Below are 14,045 nucleotides of genomic sequence, written 5' to 3'. Positions count from 1 at the left end.
TGACATTCTCTCACCAGAAACCTGCTGGTCATTCGTTCGGAAACTTCCGTTTTGTTTTTTATTTTAATTATTCCGCGGCAAACTGCCTCAAACTCCAACAAAAATGTAACAACTGACAGGGAGCATTTTAAACTCCATCTGAACAGTTTTTGAAGAGGGTTCAGTCTTGTAGTCATGTATGATTTTGGGCTGCAAATTAGCCAAGGCTATAAATGCTGTCGTGTGTGGCATCGGTTTACTTGCTTCATACTCGTCCTTATACAAATAAACATTAAATAAATAAATAAACAATGACTAATGTATTCATGTATTTTATTAATGTCCACTTCGATAGGCAGGTTTTTGATTCATTTTTATACTGGACACAAAACTGTCTGGAAGGTTAATAAAAGTCACAGATAATAACACTGTGTTTATTATTGTGAGCTGTAATGTATTTTTTGTTTTATTTGTAATAAAACAAATAAATCTAATTTTATATTGAAGATTAACCTCCATGAAAGACTGTTTTTGCTCCTCGTCTGACTGCTTATGTCTGTGTTAAGTAGTTTCAAGAAAAGAAGGTTTTGAAGAAACTGCTTGTTCTTAATGGTTTTAACAATAAATCACATGAACATTAATACAGAGAATAATTCAGCTTTAGCTGTTTGTGTAGTTTGTTAATGTTTCTACATTAAATCATTACGAGTGACTGTCTGTCCTCTCACCTTGTATGTTATTCATCATCCTCTGAAAAAGAGCCATGATGAAGGATGTCTGTTTGGGGTTGAAGTTCATCGTCTTTGTCCACCAGAAACCAGTAACATAAAAATCCAGCAGGGACGCTTCTTTCAAACACGTCTGAAGATTCCTGAAGCCGAAAATCTGCTTCAACTCCCTGAAATCACAAAGACATGACAAATGCTGATGATGATTACAAATAATGTTTAAGATTATAAACGCTGTCTAACATTATAAATAATGTTAAACATTATAAACGCTGTCTAACATTATAAATATTGTTTAAGATTATAAATAATGTTTAATATTATAAACAGTCTAACATTTGAAAGATTGTTTAAGAATATCAATACTCTCTAGATTATAGATTAGATTAGATTTACATTATAAATATCATTTCACATTATAAATGCTACTGCTGATGATGAAACACCAGTAAGAAAGATTAAATATATTTTATAATAGATATCAAATATTAGGTAATGTTTGACATTATAATTACCATTTCATATTACAAGTACTGTATAGAGTAATAATACATTTGCATTGCAACATAGGAACTTAAATGATGAAACATCTGGAACATCAGTAACATAAAACAAAAATCACATAATTACTGCTGCACTGAAACAAACTTAACATGCGAGACATCAGTTAATCAGAATACAAATAACAAATATAAAAACTGTGGAACAATAATGATGAAATAAATGACTGTTTGTATTAATATTTATATTTTCTCTTTATGAGATGAAATCCTTAATAGATGTTTGTGTTAAATCTCAATCCAGATTTTAGTTTGTGACATAAACAAGTTAATACATTTAATTTTAGCAGCACTTCTTCATATTGATCAGAGACATGATTGATGACGTCACTTACGACTGAAGTTGATCGTCAGTTTTGTTAATCAGGTCTGAGATCTGTTGATGACTTAGCTCCTCCCACTGCAGGACGACAGGCTGCTCCTTATGATGGAGGATCAAGATCAAATCAAAAAGATTCACATGAAAAAGTTAAGGACTGAAAAACATTCAGATTAAGGATCAAAACGTTGTTAGGGTCAAATCATCACGTCACAACACTTTGAACATCATATTTTTTCATGTTTCTACCTGAATATTTTCATATTTTACTTCGTGTTTCTTCTCTTGAGTCGCTCCTGCGGACATGTTGGCGCTGTGCTCGTTGTCATGGTAACAACACATCATAAGGCAGCGCGAGGCTCAGAGTGATGATCACATGACCAACCGGTGTCACGTTACAGTTTTTTTTACACCGACACCGTTGTATCAGTGAAAAGCTGATTAATTAAGACTCTTTATTTTAACAGAGCTTAAACTTTTTTACAGATTTAAATAGATTGAAAAGTTAATAGAATTCTGCAAGAGACGTTAGGTTTTGGTCTAATTTAAAGTCTTTATTATCATTATTGTTATTATTATTATAAATATTACCATAATTATTAATATTTACTCCATACATTGGGTTACTATGGCTACCACACTCAGCTGAATCGTCACATCCTCCTCCTCACGTGCCGCCTTAAGTTTATTGAACCGGGTCTCCCCGCCCCGTTTCTTACGTCACTCGTCACGTCACCGGTACGTCGTCCTGACTAAATGAAGCGCATCGTCGATCCTCAGTGACCTGATTACAGAGCTCCGGACTGTGATGTGAGAGATTCACTGCAGGTTTGTGTCTTTTTACACATTTTCCCAAATTATGTTATTGATAGGTTCACATATATTCATCTATATGCTGTGCACATGACCAGTTAATGGCGCTGATATGATGAAAAATAATGGATCATTATTTGTTAAATCACCGTCAGAGCGCAGTCAGATGCTATAAATGTCACGTCTTCATTTTAAACATTTTATAACGAGCGTGACGTCAGTGTTACCGGATAAATAAACGGTTTCCTCCGTTTTGTAATCTGACACTTTATTCTGACACTGACTTGATGTAAACTGAGAGATTAACCCGTCCGTCCGCGAGCATCAGCTGATTCATGTTCATAACCGAAATCATGTGAATCCCGGTAAAACAGACCCGGAGGCGGCTGATTCTGATGCTCTGATCCAGTCCAGATGGAGGCGGGGCCGGGACGCCGAGGCCGCCTGTCAGCACTGATCCCTCAGAGACCCAGTGAGCTGGACCGGAACCTGTGACCAGAACAACTACTGCTGCAGCTGAACACCTGCACCTTCATCCTCCTCCTCTTCATTAGACTCCTCTTCCTCACCCTTTGCATGGAGGAGTGGGTCGGTGGGTGCAGCGGGTCCAAGTTCAGAGATCGAGCACTGAGGAGAAACTGAAGTGAGGCTCATGGTGAGTTTTATCTTACAGGTGTTACTTTTTTATTCATGACGTCACACTTCATGTTTACCTTCAGGTACAATGATGACTCTCTGTCTGTGAGCTCCTTATGTTTCAGGTGAGTTCTGAGAAATATTTAGGAAATATCGCTAAGCTTAGAGAGTTTGTCATGCCGACGCAGATTTTTATTCATTTTATAACAAAACTTTAGCTGCATCAGAAAATAAGTGTAATTTATAATAACCAAACTACTTTATAAGTACCTTATAAATAATGTATAACTACTTTATAACTATAACTTCTTTATAAGTACTTTATAACTAATTTATAAATACTTGATAACTACATTACTTTACTTTTATAAGTTTAACTAATTTATAAATAATTTATAACTACTTCTTAACTATAAACCTACAAACTATTTTATCACAACTTTATAACTACATTATCAATACTTTATAACTACTTTATAAGTACCTTATAAATAATGTATAACTACTTTATAACTATTACTACTTTATAACTTCTAATACTTATATCTACCATTATAAACCTGCTGATTATGACTCAGACTATTACAATACTTATAAATCAGACTCTTCTGTTTGACTCTCAACCCTGCCAGCATTTCTCTGTTGGCAAAACTCTGCCAGCATTTCTCTGTTAGCATATCTCTGCTAGCATATCTCTGCTAGCATATCTCTGTTAGCATATCTCTGCTAGCATTTCTCTGTTAGCATATATTTACTAGCATTTCTTTCTTGCATTTCTCTGTGAGCATATCCATGTTGGAAATTTCTATGTTAGCATTTAGCAAAGCCTCAAACAGCTGCTAGGCTGCAGACTCGGTACGCTCGGTTCTCCGCAGTGTTGATGTTTTTTCTGTTTCTCTGACTATCTTTTTTCATGGAACTGTTGCAGTAGCCATAACGACCCCTAATAAGGAAACTGACTTTTAGAAAAGTACATGTCTGGATGAATATATCAGGCTTAATGGTGGGTGATCAATAAAAGTATTGATCAGGGCCAGGTTTGTAGATCAAAGTTTACCTTTGATTCAGTTTTTTAAATCTTGAAACTGACTTTCGATCACTCTCAGCTGGTGAAATGCTACGAGGTTCCAAATCAGATTCAGAGAAGAAGAAGAAAACTGCTAAAATGTGAGCTGTGATAAAACGTGCTCGGTGATCTGAGATAAATGTAGAGCTCACAGATCTGTGCCGCTGTGTGCACGCCTGTATTTTTATGGGATCTACAGGATTTAATCAGTCATGCTCCGTGTAATAGATGTGTTGTTCAGTGGAGCGAGAGGGGTGAGCGAGCATGCTGTCCTGCAGAGAGAGAGAGAGATGAGAAGAGGAAGACATGACAGCGTCTCTAAAATACACGAACGAGCAACACAAAGAAGAAACAAGCTGACGCTGTCATATAGACGGATCAAATTTGTGATTTCTGCCTCCACAGAGAGGAGAGGAAGAATAGGACTACCTGTAGTTTGAATAATACACATCAGAGGAAGAGTAGGACTACCTGTAGTTTGAATAATACACATCAGAGGAAGAGTAGGACTACCTGTAGTTTGAATAATAAACATCAGAGAGGAAGAGTAGGACTACCTTTAGTTTGAATAATACACATCAGAGGAAGAGTAGGACTAACTGTAGTTTGAATAATAAACATCAGAGAGGAAGAGTAGGACTACCTGTAGTTTGAATAATGAACATCAGAGAGGAAGAGTAGGACAGTGTAAAGTTTGGTGAGGTGTAAGTGTAACGTTTGTTAGTGATGTCTGTGAAGGTTCTCAGTCATCCAGGTCATGGTAATTCTAAGCTTAATCCAAACGGCAGCTGGACTTGGTTGAAGTTCTTGAAGATGTTTCAACTCTCATCTGAAAGGCTTCTTCAGTTCCAGCTGACTGGTGGACAGAGCTAGAAATATAAGCCTCTGTAGGTCATTAGTATGCTAATAGATGTTAGGGTTATTAGCTAGAAATATAAGCCTCTGTAGGTCATTAGTATGCTGGTAGATGTGTAATCAGGGGTGAGTCATTAGCCTGATTCTGGGTTCGCAGCTCAAGGTGGCTGGGGCTCAGTGGTAGAGTCGCTCATCTATCAATCAGATGGTCAGAGGTTAGATCCCCAGCTCCCTCAGGCTACATGTCAAAGTGTCCTTGGGCAAGACACAGAACCCCAAATTGCTCCCGGTGGCATAGCCAACGGGTTTGAATTGACAGTTGGACACTGCCATCAGTGTATGAATGTGTGTGAATGGGTGAATGTGACATGCAGTGTAAAAGCAGCTTTGAGTGGGCGCAAAGCCAAATAAGCGCTGTATAACTACAGTCCATTCCAAAAAGGTTGGAATGCTATAAATGTAAAGTTTGGTGTGATGTGAGTGTAGATGATGGGATGATATAAAATGTAAAGTTTGTTTTATATTAATGTAAACTTTAGGATGATGTAAAGTTTGGTGTGATGTTCCACATTTGTTCAGACATGTGACTCTGTATTTTAATGTTATAAAGTTCTCAGAGGACAGTGTAGTTCTGTGACTGAATGAGCCACCACTCTGCTCACATATTAAAGTAATAACTGCCAGTTTCAGTTTCTACGGCGTTTGTTGAGTTCAGTGCTCAGTCAGTAAACACGTCTGTATTTTGAATGAAAGACACTTAACCTCACATAAACAGATGACTGCTTACTTATTAGTGTCAGACTTCAGTGAATGTCGACTTCTGTTAAAGAAAGTGTGCCTGATATGAAAGCTTCACAGAAGACATAGTTTTAGAAACAAAAACAAAAAACATGATGCGATAAAAGTAGAAATACTGGTATACTGTTATTATAACCACTAGATCATAGTGCTGAAAGAAGTAATATGTTAGCTTAAAGATAATTAATGAGTCTGTATTCTGATCATTGTTTAAAGTTATTAATTAATAATAGAAAGCAAGTGTAATGTGACGTTGATGAACCAACAGGGACTAATAATAATTATGCAGTTTATTTTATTAGGTTTTTTTGTTGTTGTTTTTTTACATATTTTAGCTCATTTTTGGTTAAAACTTATGACTTGAGTGTCTCATCACCAGCTTCTCTGATCAACCCTCTGCACACTACCTACCCAGCAAACAGAACACACAAAAAGTTAGCATTTTGCTGCTTAAGAGTCAGATATTCTTATCATGATGTGGTGCAGACCAAAACAGAGCTATATTAAAAGACAAATTACTTTTGTCAGGTCTTCTGGTTAGTTAAATATATATGGGTACAGGAAAAATTATACAAAAGATGAGCACTTTTATACCACTTTTTTTAGCAGTAATAGTAATTCTGTTATCATGTAATTTAATGCTGTAAAAACGTCTGCTCAGCGTAGCTCAGATTACTGAAGGGTCTGGATGCAGTTTGGTTTTAAATAGATGGTTCTTTTGTGTTCCAAACAGATGAAGTTCATTTTTCATTCCATATTTTAGGAGACTCATGTTAGCATGTTTTACATGTTTAATGATGTGAGTTATTTTAAGACATGATGTCAGAGAGGCTGCAGTCAGCAGACAAAAATGTTCCTTGTGAATCTTCAAGCAGCCGAGAGGTTTTGTGTTTATAATGCTATGTACTTACAGTAATTTACATTACTGAACGTCATGATAATGCTCTGGTACAGTCAGTGTTTTTTGCCAGATATAGGTAAAATGTCAAGAGATTTCACTTAAGTCAGGGGTCTCAAACTCAAGGCCTGTGGGCCACATCTGGCCCGTTATGCAATTTTACCTGGTCTGCGAGATAATATCATATGTCTATCAAAACTGGCCCACCGGTGTACAGCACACACACCGGTGATACTACAAATCCCAGAATGCACTGCAACAGCGGGCGCGCCAATCAAGACCTGCGAGCACCGGCTGTGTGAGTTGGCATTTCTGTGGGACGTAACGAAGCATCTCACTACGCTCAACCTCGAGCTACAGGGACGGGACGATGTGATCACAGATGTGTGTGATGCAGTGAGAGCTTCACAAGCCAAGCTGCGCCGGTGGGAGACTCGGATGCAACAAGGAAACTTGGGTCTCTTTTCATGTTGCCAGACAATGACAAACCAGGTCTCCACCTCTCTTTTCCTAACTTGACGTGGAAAGAGCACCTGTAAACATTCAAATGGAGCTGACGCCCCAAGCTCCGCCTACAAGCTGCTCAAATGCTCTGCATGCTTGGAAGCAAATACCTGTGTAAGCAACTGATGCACACCTTCACTCCATCCTGAGAGTGTCCACAGCTCAGAACCTGACCCCAAACATGAATGAACCTGCAGCCAAGAAAAGATGCCAAACATCTGGATCTGGCAAATAAGAGCAGAGTGTGTTCATGGTTGATATATTTTCACATTTTCAACAGATTGATCACATTTAAAATATTATTTGCTTGATGGTGTTATGAATAAAAAAAAGAATATTATTAATATTATTAAATACAAGATTTTCTGGAGTTTTTGATGCCTGTGATAAAACTTTTTTGACTCAGTGAAAACTGTTCATCGACAAATTAATGATGCTGATGTGTCTTTTATTGTAAATTTGATACATACTCATGATACCTCTGATAAAAACGTGGTTTATTTAAGTAAAAATGAATACCCTGTTCGGCCCTCGTCTAAGACCCAGTTTGTAATTTCGGCCCCCTCTCTGATCGAGTTTGACACCCCTGACTCTCCAAACTTACCTGAGGAGCGTCTCCAGCAGCATGCCTGAAGGCTTCGTGGAGTCACTGTGACAAAGATGATTGAGGCTGGATGTTATCAGTGATGAATATAAATAAATCTTACAACACCTGACTATCAGTATTTTGTTCATTTTACTTTGACAGATACGAGAATCAACAGTTAGTTAGAAAAAAGGACATGGAGCCGCCGCCTGCAGGAAGTAGTACAGTACCAAGTACATATGGTCAGGGTCAAATTCACGCACAGCACTGGACCTGGAACCAAACTCTTGGAGAGGGGTTGGACCCTCTTTTCCAGAGTTGCCTAGGGTGAGAGGGCAGGGCGGGTTTGTTGACATGAGCCATCGTCTAAGCACTGCTGTGGTGTTCTCCCTGGAGAACAAGAGGGTCACATTCCTGCGACTGCTGGAGAGACTTGTGAGGAGAAAGTTATTCAGAGTACACTGACTTCTCAGATTCTCTGAGATGAGTCCTGAAAAAGTTCACTCTATAGTTCTGCTGGAGGACTTTAATGTCCACATGGTCAATGATGAAGAAAGCTGGAGAGGGGTGATTGGGAGGAACAGGCTGCCCGATTTGAACCTGAGTGGTGCTTTGTTATTTGATGTCTGTGCTCATCATGGATTGTCTATAACAAACACATTTTGATCATAGGGTGGTTCAGAAGCGTACCTGGTACCAGAACATTTCAGATCATAGATCCATGATCGACTTTGTCGTATCATCATATCTGCGGCATCTGTGTTGGACACTTGGGTAAAGAGAGGAGCAGAGCTGACAACTGATCATCACCTGGTGGTGAATTGGACCAGGTGGTGGTGGGGAAGGCTGGTAAACCTAAACATGTTGTGAGGGTGAATTGGGAACGTCTTGTCGGGGCCCCTGTACCTGAGGCCTTCAACTCCCACCTCTGGAATTTCTTGTGCATCCTGGGGGAGGTGGGGGGCATGGAACTTAAGTCGGCCATTTTCAAAGTCTCCATTGTAGAAGCAGCTGCTAGGAGCTGTGGCCAGAAGGCAGTCAATGCCTGTCGTTGCAGCAACCGATCAAGTACTTGATCACTGCCAGTGAAGGAAGCAGTCAGGCTGAAGAAAGAGGTTATCCTCGGGGTCTCCAGAAGCTGCAGACAGGTACTAGATGTCCAGGAGGGCTGTGGCTTTGTGTTCAAAGAAGCAAAAACCTGGATGTGGGAGGAGTTTGGGGAGGTTATGGAGAAAGATTCTCGGTTAGCCTCAAGGTAAATTGTTAGACCACTCAGGAGGGTAAATCAGGGCTTGTTCTCAGGCTGTTTTCAGCAGGGGAGGAAATCTGCTGACCCAGACTGGGGACATTGAAGAGAGGTCGAAGGAACACTTTGAAGTCAACAGGTCATGATAGGATGATCAACACATGACCATCTGGACAGTTTTGGCAGCACTAAAGCATTATTTTATTGAACAAGTGTATATATTTCAGTTTTTATTGTCCGTTTCAATGTCTTCAGCTATCTGAGTTTAAACGTCCGTGTCTCTGCAGGATTTGAAGAGGGTTCTGTCCTTCCCGCCTTACCCTGGGGATTACCTGCATCCAGTGGTGTATGCCTGCACAGCCGTCATGCTTCTCTGTCTGCTCGTCTCCATCATGACTTATATCGTCCACCACAAGTAAGACGATTATTTTTTCTTTAATTAGTGTCAAATGGTTCAGGTCTTTTTTGGGCTCTGTAAAGGCCTTACTATGCTTCAAAAAATGTTTTGGAGCAGGAATTACATTTGACTTGATTGATTGATTTGTTTATGTAACAATGGTCACTTTAGAGAACAGCCAGGTGTGGGACCTTTTCTTTCTTTTTTTAATGTACACTACCTTCTAATATGAGCAGCTTAATACATAATATATAATTCTACAACAAATGTAGAAAGGTGTCCAATCTTTGTAGCCTTTGTCTTTCTCTTCATGTTTTGCAGTGTGATCCGCATCAGCAGGAACGGCTGGCACACACTCCTCAACTTCCTGTTCCACACCGGGCTGACATTTGGAGTTTTTGCCGGAGGCATCAATCAGATCAACTTACCGTTCGTGTGTCAGATTGTGAGTTGTTGTTTTTCTCAGTTTCTCAGTGTGATTTCACAGCTCTGATTCTGCACAGTGAGACTTCCTGAGACATCCTGAGATTGTCTTGAGCCTGTTCTGAGACCTCCTTAAATGTCCTGATACAATCCTGAGACAGTCCTGGGACAGGCCCTAGACTGCCCTGAAGCATCCTGAGAGTTTCCTAAAACTGTCCTAAGAAGTCCCGAGACATCCTGAGATGTCCTGAGATGTCTTGAGATGTCCTGAGACGTCTGACTTGAGACTTCCTGTGAAGTCCTGAGATGTCCCAAGATATCCTGAGAATGTCCAGAGAAATTGTGAGACATCTTGAGATTTACTTAGACTGTCCTAAGAAGTCCTGAGACACTCTGAGACGTCCTGAGAAGCTCTAAAATGGTCCTGAGACTGTCCTGAGAAGTCCTTAGGCTTCTTCACATTGCATTCAGTTAGCAGCATGATGCAACAATAACAGAAAGCACAGTTTGTTATGTTATTACCACAAATAAATACATGTGATTATGTGGACAATAAACTGACATTTCTTTTATTGATCTTTATTGGTTCTTTATGTGTCAAGGTTGGCATTGTGCTTCACTACGCATCATTGTCCACCCTGCTGTGGCTGACGTTCACAGCCAGAAACATCTGCAGAGACGTGTCTAAAGACCCACTTCAGACGCTGGATCGCAACGGACCAGCCCAGACCCGCTCCAAACCCACCATCCTCAGGTGTTCATCTACAGGACTCAGTTCAGATTAAATCAAAGATTTAATATGTGTGAATGAATCATGACTGTTTCACTGTGCTCAGTTAAAAAGCAGCTTCCTGTTTTTAAAAGCACAGAGTTTTATTTCTGACAGCCTGAAAGATGTTTTACTGTTTGTCAAAGTAAATAAGTAGTATATAAGTACATCCGACGTCTTACTGTCCTCTACAACCAACTGGTGTTTATTCAGTTTATCCGACTCACAGAGGGCCATTAACTGAAGGACTGCTTGTACAGATCGTATACTTCCCAACATTTTAGCACAGCTGGCTGTTTTATCTTTTTTCAAATTCCATGGGGTGATAGTTGAGAGGAAAATTCCGATTTTTATCACTAAGTTACATTTTAAGTTGATAAAATCTTGAAAAAGTTATTCTCTTGATCAGAGTGAGAAACATCGCAAAGATTCTTAGTCTTCCAGGTCATGGTCAGGTCAATTCTAGGTTTAATCCAGAAGGTGACTGGACTTGGTTGAAGTTCATGAAAATGTTTCAAGACCTTCAAATTCCGAAATTCAAATGATATTCTATTTTGTATTTCAATTAATATAGAACACATGATTTAAGTTTTAGAAATATCAAATAGAATAGAAAATTTTGTCTGGACTAAAGTGGTGGAAAAACCAACTGACCGATGTTGAAATTTCTGTCAGACAAGGAAGACAAGATATAATTGAATGTCTGGATTCTGTCCTGAAGTTCAACAGAGGATAAAAATCCTCAGTCTTAAACCAAAAATATTGAATGAATCCTGAACTCTAAATTCATCTAGATTCATCCTGTTAAATCCCAATGCCACAATCTATACTTCATGGTTTTTATTTATCTGCAGGTTTTATCTTGTCAGTGATGGAGTCCCACTCGTAATTGTTGGAGTCACAGCAGCGTTTGGTTTGGATAACTACGGTAGCAGGGATGGTGCTCTCTAGTAAGTACACTTTTTTTTTCAACAAAACTTATTGTTTAATGAATGTAATAAATGTTGATGCATCTCTTTCAATTTTAGTTGCTGGATGGCATGGGAACCCAGTCTAGGAGGTTTCTATGCCCCTGTGGGTTTCCTTGTCTTCGTCATGTCCGTGTACTTCCTGTGTACCTTCGTCCAGCTGAAACGCCACCCAGAGAGGAAGTACGAGCTGCGAGTTCTGAGTGAGGAGCAGCAGCAGCTTTCATCCAGCGAATCAAACCATCACTGCCACACAGACCCCGGGGCAGCTTCTGGGTCTGCTGGGGACTGTCCAACACTTGCAACAGGCGTTTCTGTTCTGGCCAACGAGCACTCGTTTAAATCTCAGCTGCGGGCCACAGCCTTTACCCTCTTCCTGGTCATGGCCACCTGGGCTTTAGGGGCTCTGGCTGTCTCTCTGGGACACTTCCTGGACATGATATTCAGCTGCCTGTATGGAGCTTTTTGTGTGACACTCGGACTCTTCCTCCTCATTCAGCACTGTGCCAAACGGGATGATGTGTGGCACCGCTGGTGGGCCTGTTGTCCGTCCAAGTCCAAGACAGAGGAGGTGAACGGGGATGGACAGAATCACATTCAGGAGCTCCATCAGCCTCACTGCCACCTGAGCTCCCCATGTTCTGGAAAGCAGCCACTGCTCTCTCCTCACCTCATGCAGAGTTCTTACAAAATGTCACCACCTCCCCAGAGCCCGACAGCCAATCAGACAGGTCCCTGCTGCGTGGCTGTGATGGGTCCTGTTAGTCCAACCCTATTGTCCCCACTTGCTGAGCCAGTGTCCTTACCCCGCCCACAGTCTCTTTCTGATGAGCTTCCTCGTCCTGCGCTGCCTCTCCAGAGCTGCCTTAGTAACAGAACAAAATCTCGTTCCTTCAACCGTCCACGCCCCTGCCTGCAGGACTACCGCTCTCACATGACATCCACCAGTATGGACGGGAGCGTGCACAGTTCTCACCTTGACAGCCCTCGTGCTGTGCCCCACTTCGAAGGCTCATCTCTGGTTCCGAGTAGCCCACATCCAGACCTCCAGCTTCCCTGCCCAAGTCCTCACCTGGACAAGCAGCTGGCTTCCTGCCACAGCTTGCAACGCCAAACCTCCTGCCACAGCATGCAAGACTCACTGACTTCCTGTCAAAGCAACGCCTATAACACGCATGACAGCATCACTTCCTGTAACAGCCTCCTTCTGCCTTCTCATGGGACCCACACCTGCCAGTGGCACCTGTACAGCTCAGCAGATCACTCTTCCACTGCCAGCTGCTGTGAGAAACCCGAACCCTTCACCTTAGAATATCGGCAAGACTCAGACACATACCCCTCAAAACCAGCAGACAAAGAAAAGGACAGTCTGTGCGTAGAGCCAGAGCAGAAAGGTTTCCCACGAAACACTCTGCCTCGGCAGCATGCCGCCATCAGCCGGCGAGGTACCATTGGCCGAAATCGGAGCCTGCAGGAAGACGGCTTGTTCGGTTCCGACGCTACAGGAAACATACGGACTGGTCCTTGGAAGAACGAAACCACTGTATAACTTTCTTATGTGTACCTATGAGACCTTCAGCAGCCCTGCAGTCCAGTTCCTCTGTTCGGGTCTTGATGCCTTCAGCTTTGCCCTTAAACTACAGGTTAAGTTCTCAGTGAGGCCTCGTTTCCCTCTATGTCAAAGTGATCTTTAAGTGTGTTTCTCATCAGTTTTTATAAGGTATATTTAAATGCAAGAAAGGTTTGATTAATCTTGAACTATTATTCTAAAGTTGCAATCAGTATTGTGTGGCTCTTCAAGGGCACAGTGGTCAGTAGTTATAGCAGCGTCATAGGCGAACCCTATTAGGTCCAGTTTGGCCTCTTGTTTTAAAGTTCTCCCCGAGTTTGTGTCTTTGCTAAATATTTCTCCTTCGGTCCAAAGACTGGCAGGTCAGGTTTAAGGTGTTCTTAAACCTAGAGGAGATAGAGGAGAAAACTTAGTTCCTGATCATCAACTGAAAAACAAACCAAACTCAAGTTCAGGTATTTATTTCATAAGAAAAGCACATGATTAAAAATAAATTTGTTGAAGATTACAGCACTGTAATCAAATACTGACTTGCAGGCTAAACGGTCAATGTACACTTCATTGAGCAGTATCATGTTCCAGTTCTGTTGATTTGGTTCTCTTGACCCGGTTCCATTGTGGCCTGATGGTAAGTTCCCTGACTCTGTACCTGGATTGAGACCTGCAGCTCTGATATCTTTATATATCCACTTATGAATTTATAAATGTTACCTGAACACGAATTAACTTTGATCACGGCTTATAGAGACTTCACTGACCAGCAGTCAGTGTAGCACACAGAGTTCAGCTGCTGTGCTTAGATCAGATGTATTAACATGGAAAATTATGAAATGAGCAGTTGGTTCTAACAGAAACCTGATAACTGGCAGCAGATATTGACGAGGAATACATTGATCATTGCAACCCCCAATGATTTACAATTTTATGCAA

At 40.8% G+C, this 14,045-nt stretch overlaps 2 protein-coding genes across 2 annotated transcripts in view; one reads left to right on the top strand and one right to left on the bottom strand.

The window, feature by feature from the left end:
- The window catches only part of cabcoco1 (ciliary associated calcium binding coiled-coil 1), a 17,166-nt gene extending 14,113 nt beyond the window's left edge, over positions 1-3,053 (bottom strand). The window contains exons 1-2 of the mRNA XM_069664679.1: positions 2,908-3,053; positions 708-877 (exon numbers count right to left, since the gene is read on the bottom strand). Of these exons, the coding sequence (XP_069520780.1) occupies positions 708-877; positions 2,908-3,053 (316 nt within the window). The remainder of the gene's footprint in view (positions 1-707; positions 878-2,907) is intronic.
- On the top strand, positions 3,012-14,045 carry adgra1a (adhesion G protein-coupled receptor A1a). The gene is made up of 6 exons (XM_069664840.1): positions 3,012-3,054; positions 9,276-9,403; positions 9,707-9,830; positions 10,411-10,562; positions 11,432-11,527; positions 11,606-14,045. Exons 1-6 carry the CDS (start codon positions 3,052-3,054, stop codon positions 13,092-13,094), a joined length of 1,992 nt encoding a protein of 663 aa, XP_069520941.1. The 5' UTR covers positions 3,012-3,051; the 3' UTR covers positions 13,095-14,045.

This window comes from Semicossyphus pulcher, unplaced genomic scaffold (genome assembly GCF_022749685.1).
Source record: "Semicossyphus pulcher isolate SPU_LCO1_2020_fin unplaced genomic scaffold, fSemPul1.0.p SCAF_16, whole genome shotgun sequence".
NCBI classification, from domain to species: domain Eukaryota; kingdom Metazoa; phylum Chordata; class Actinopteri; order Labriformes; family Labridae; genus Semicossyphus; species Semicossyphus pulcher.
This window is presented reverse-complemented; position numbering and strand designations above follow the sequence as displayed.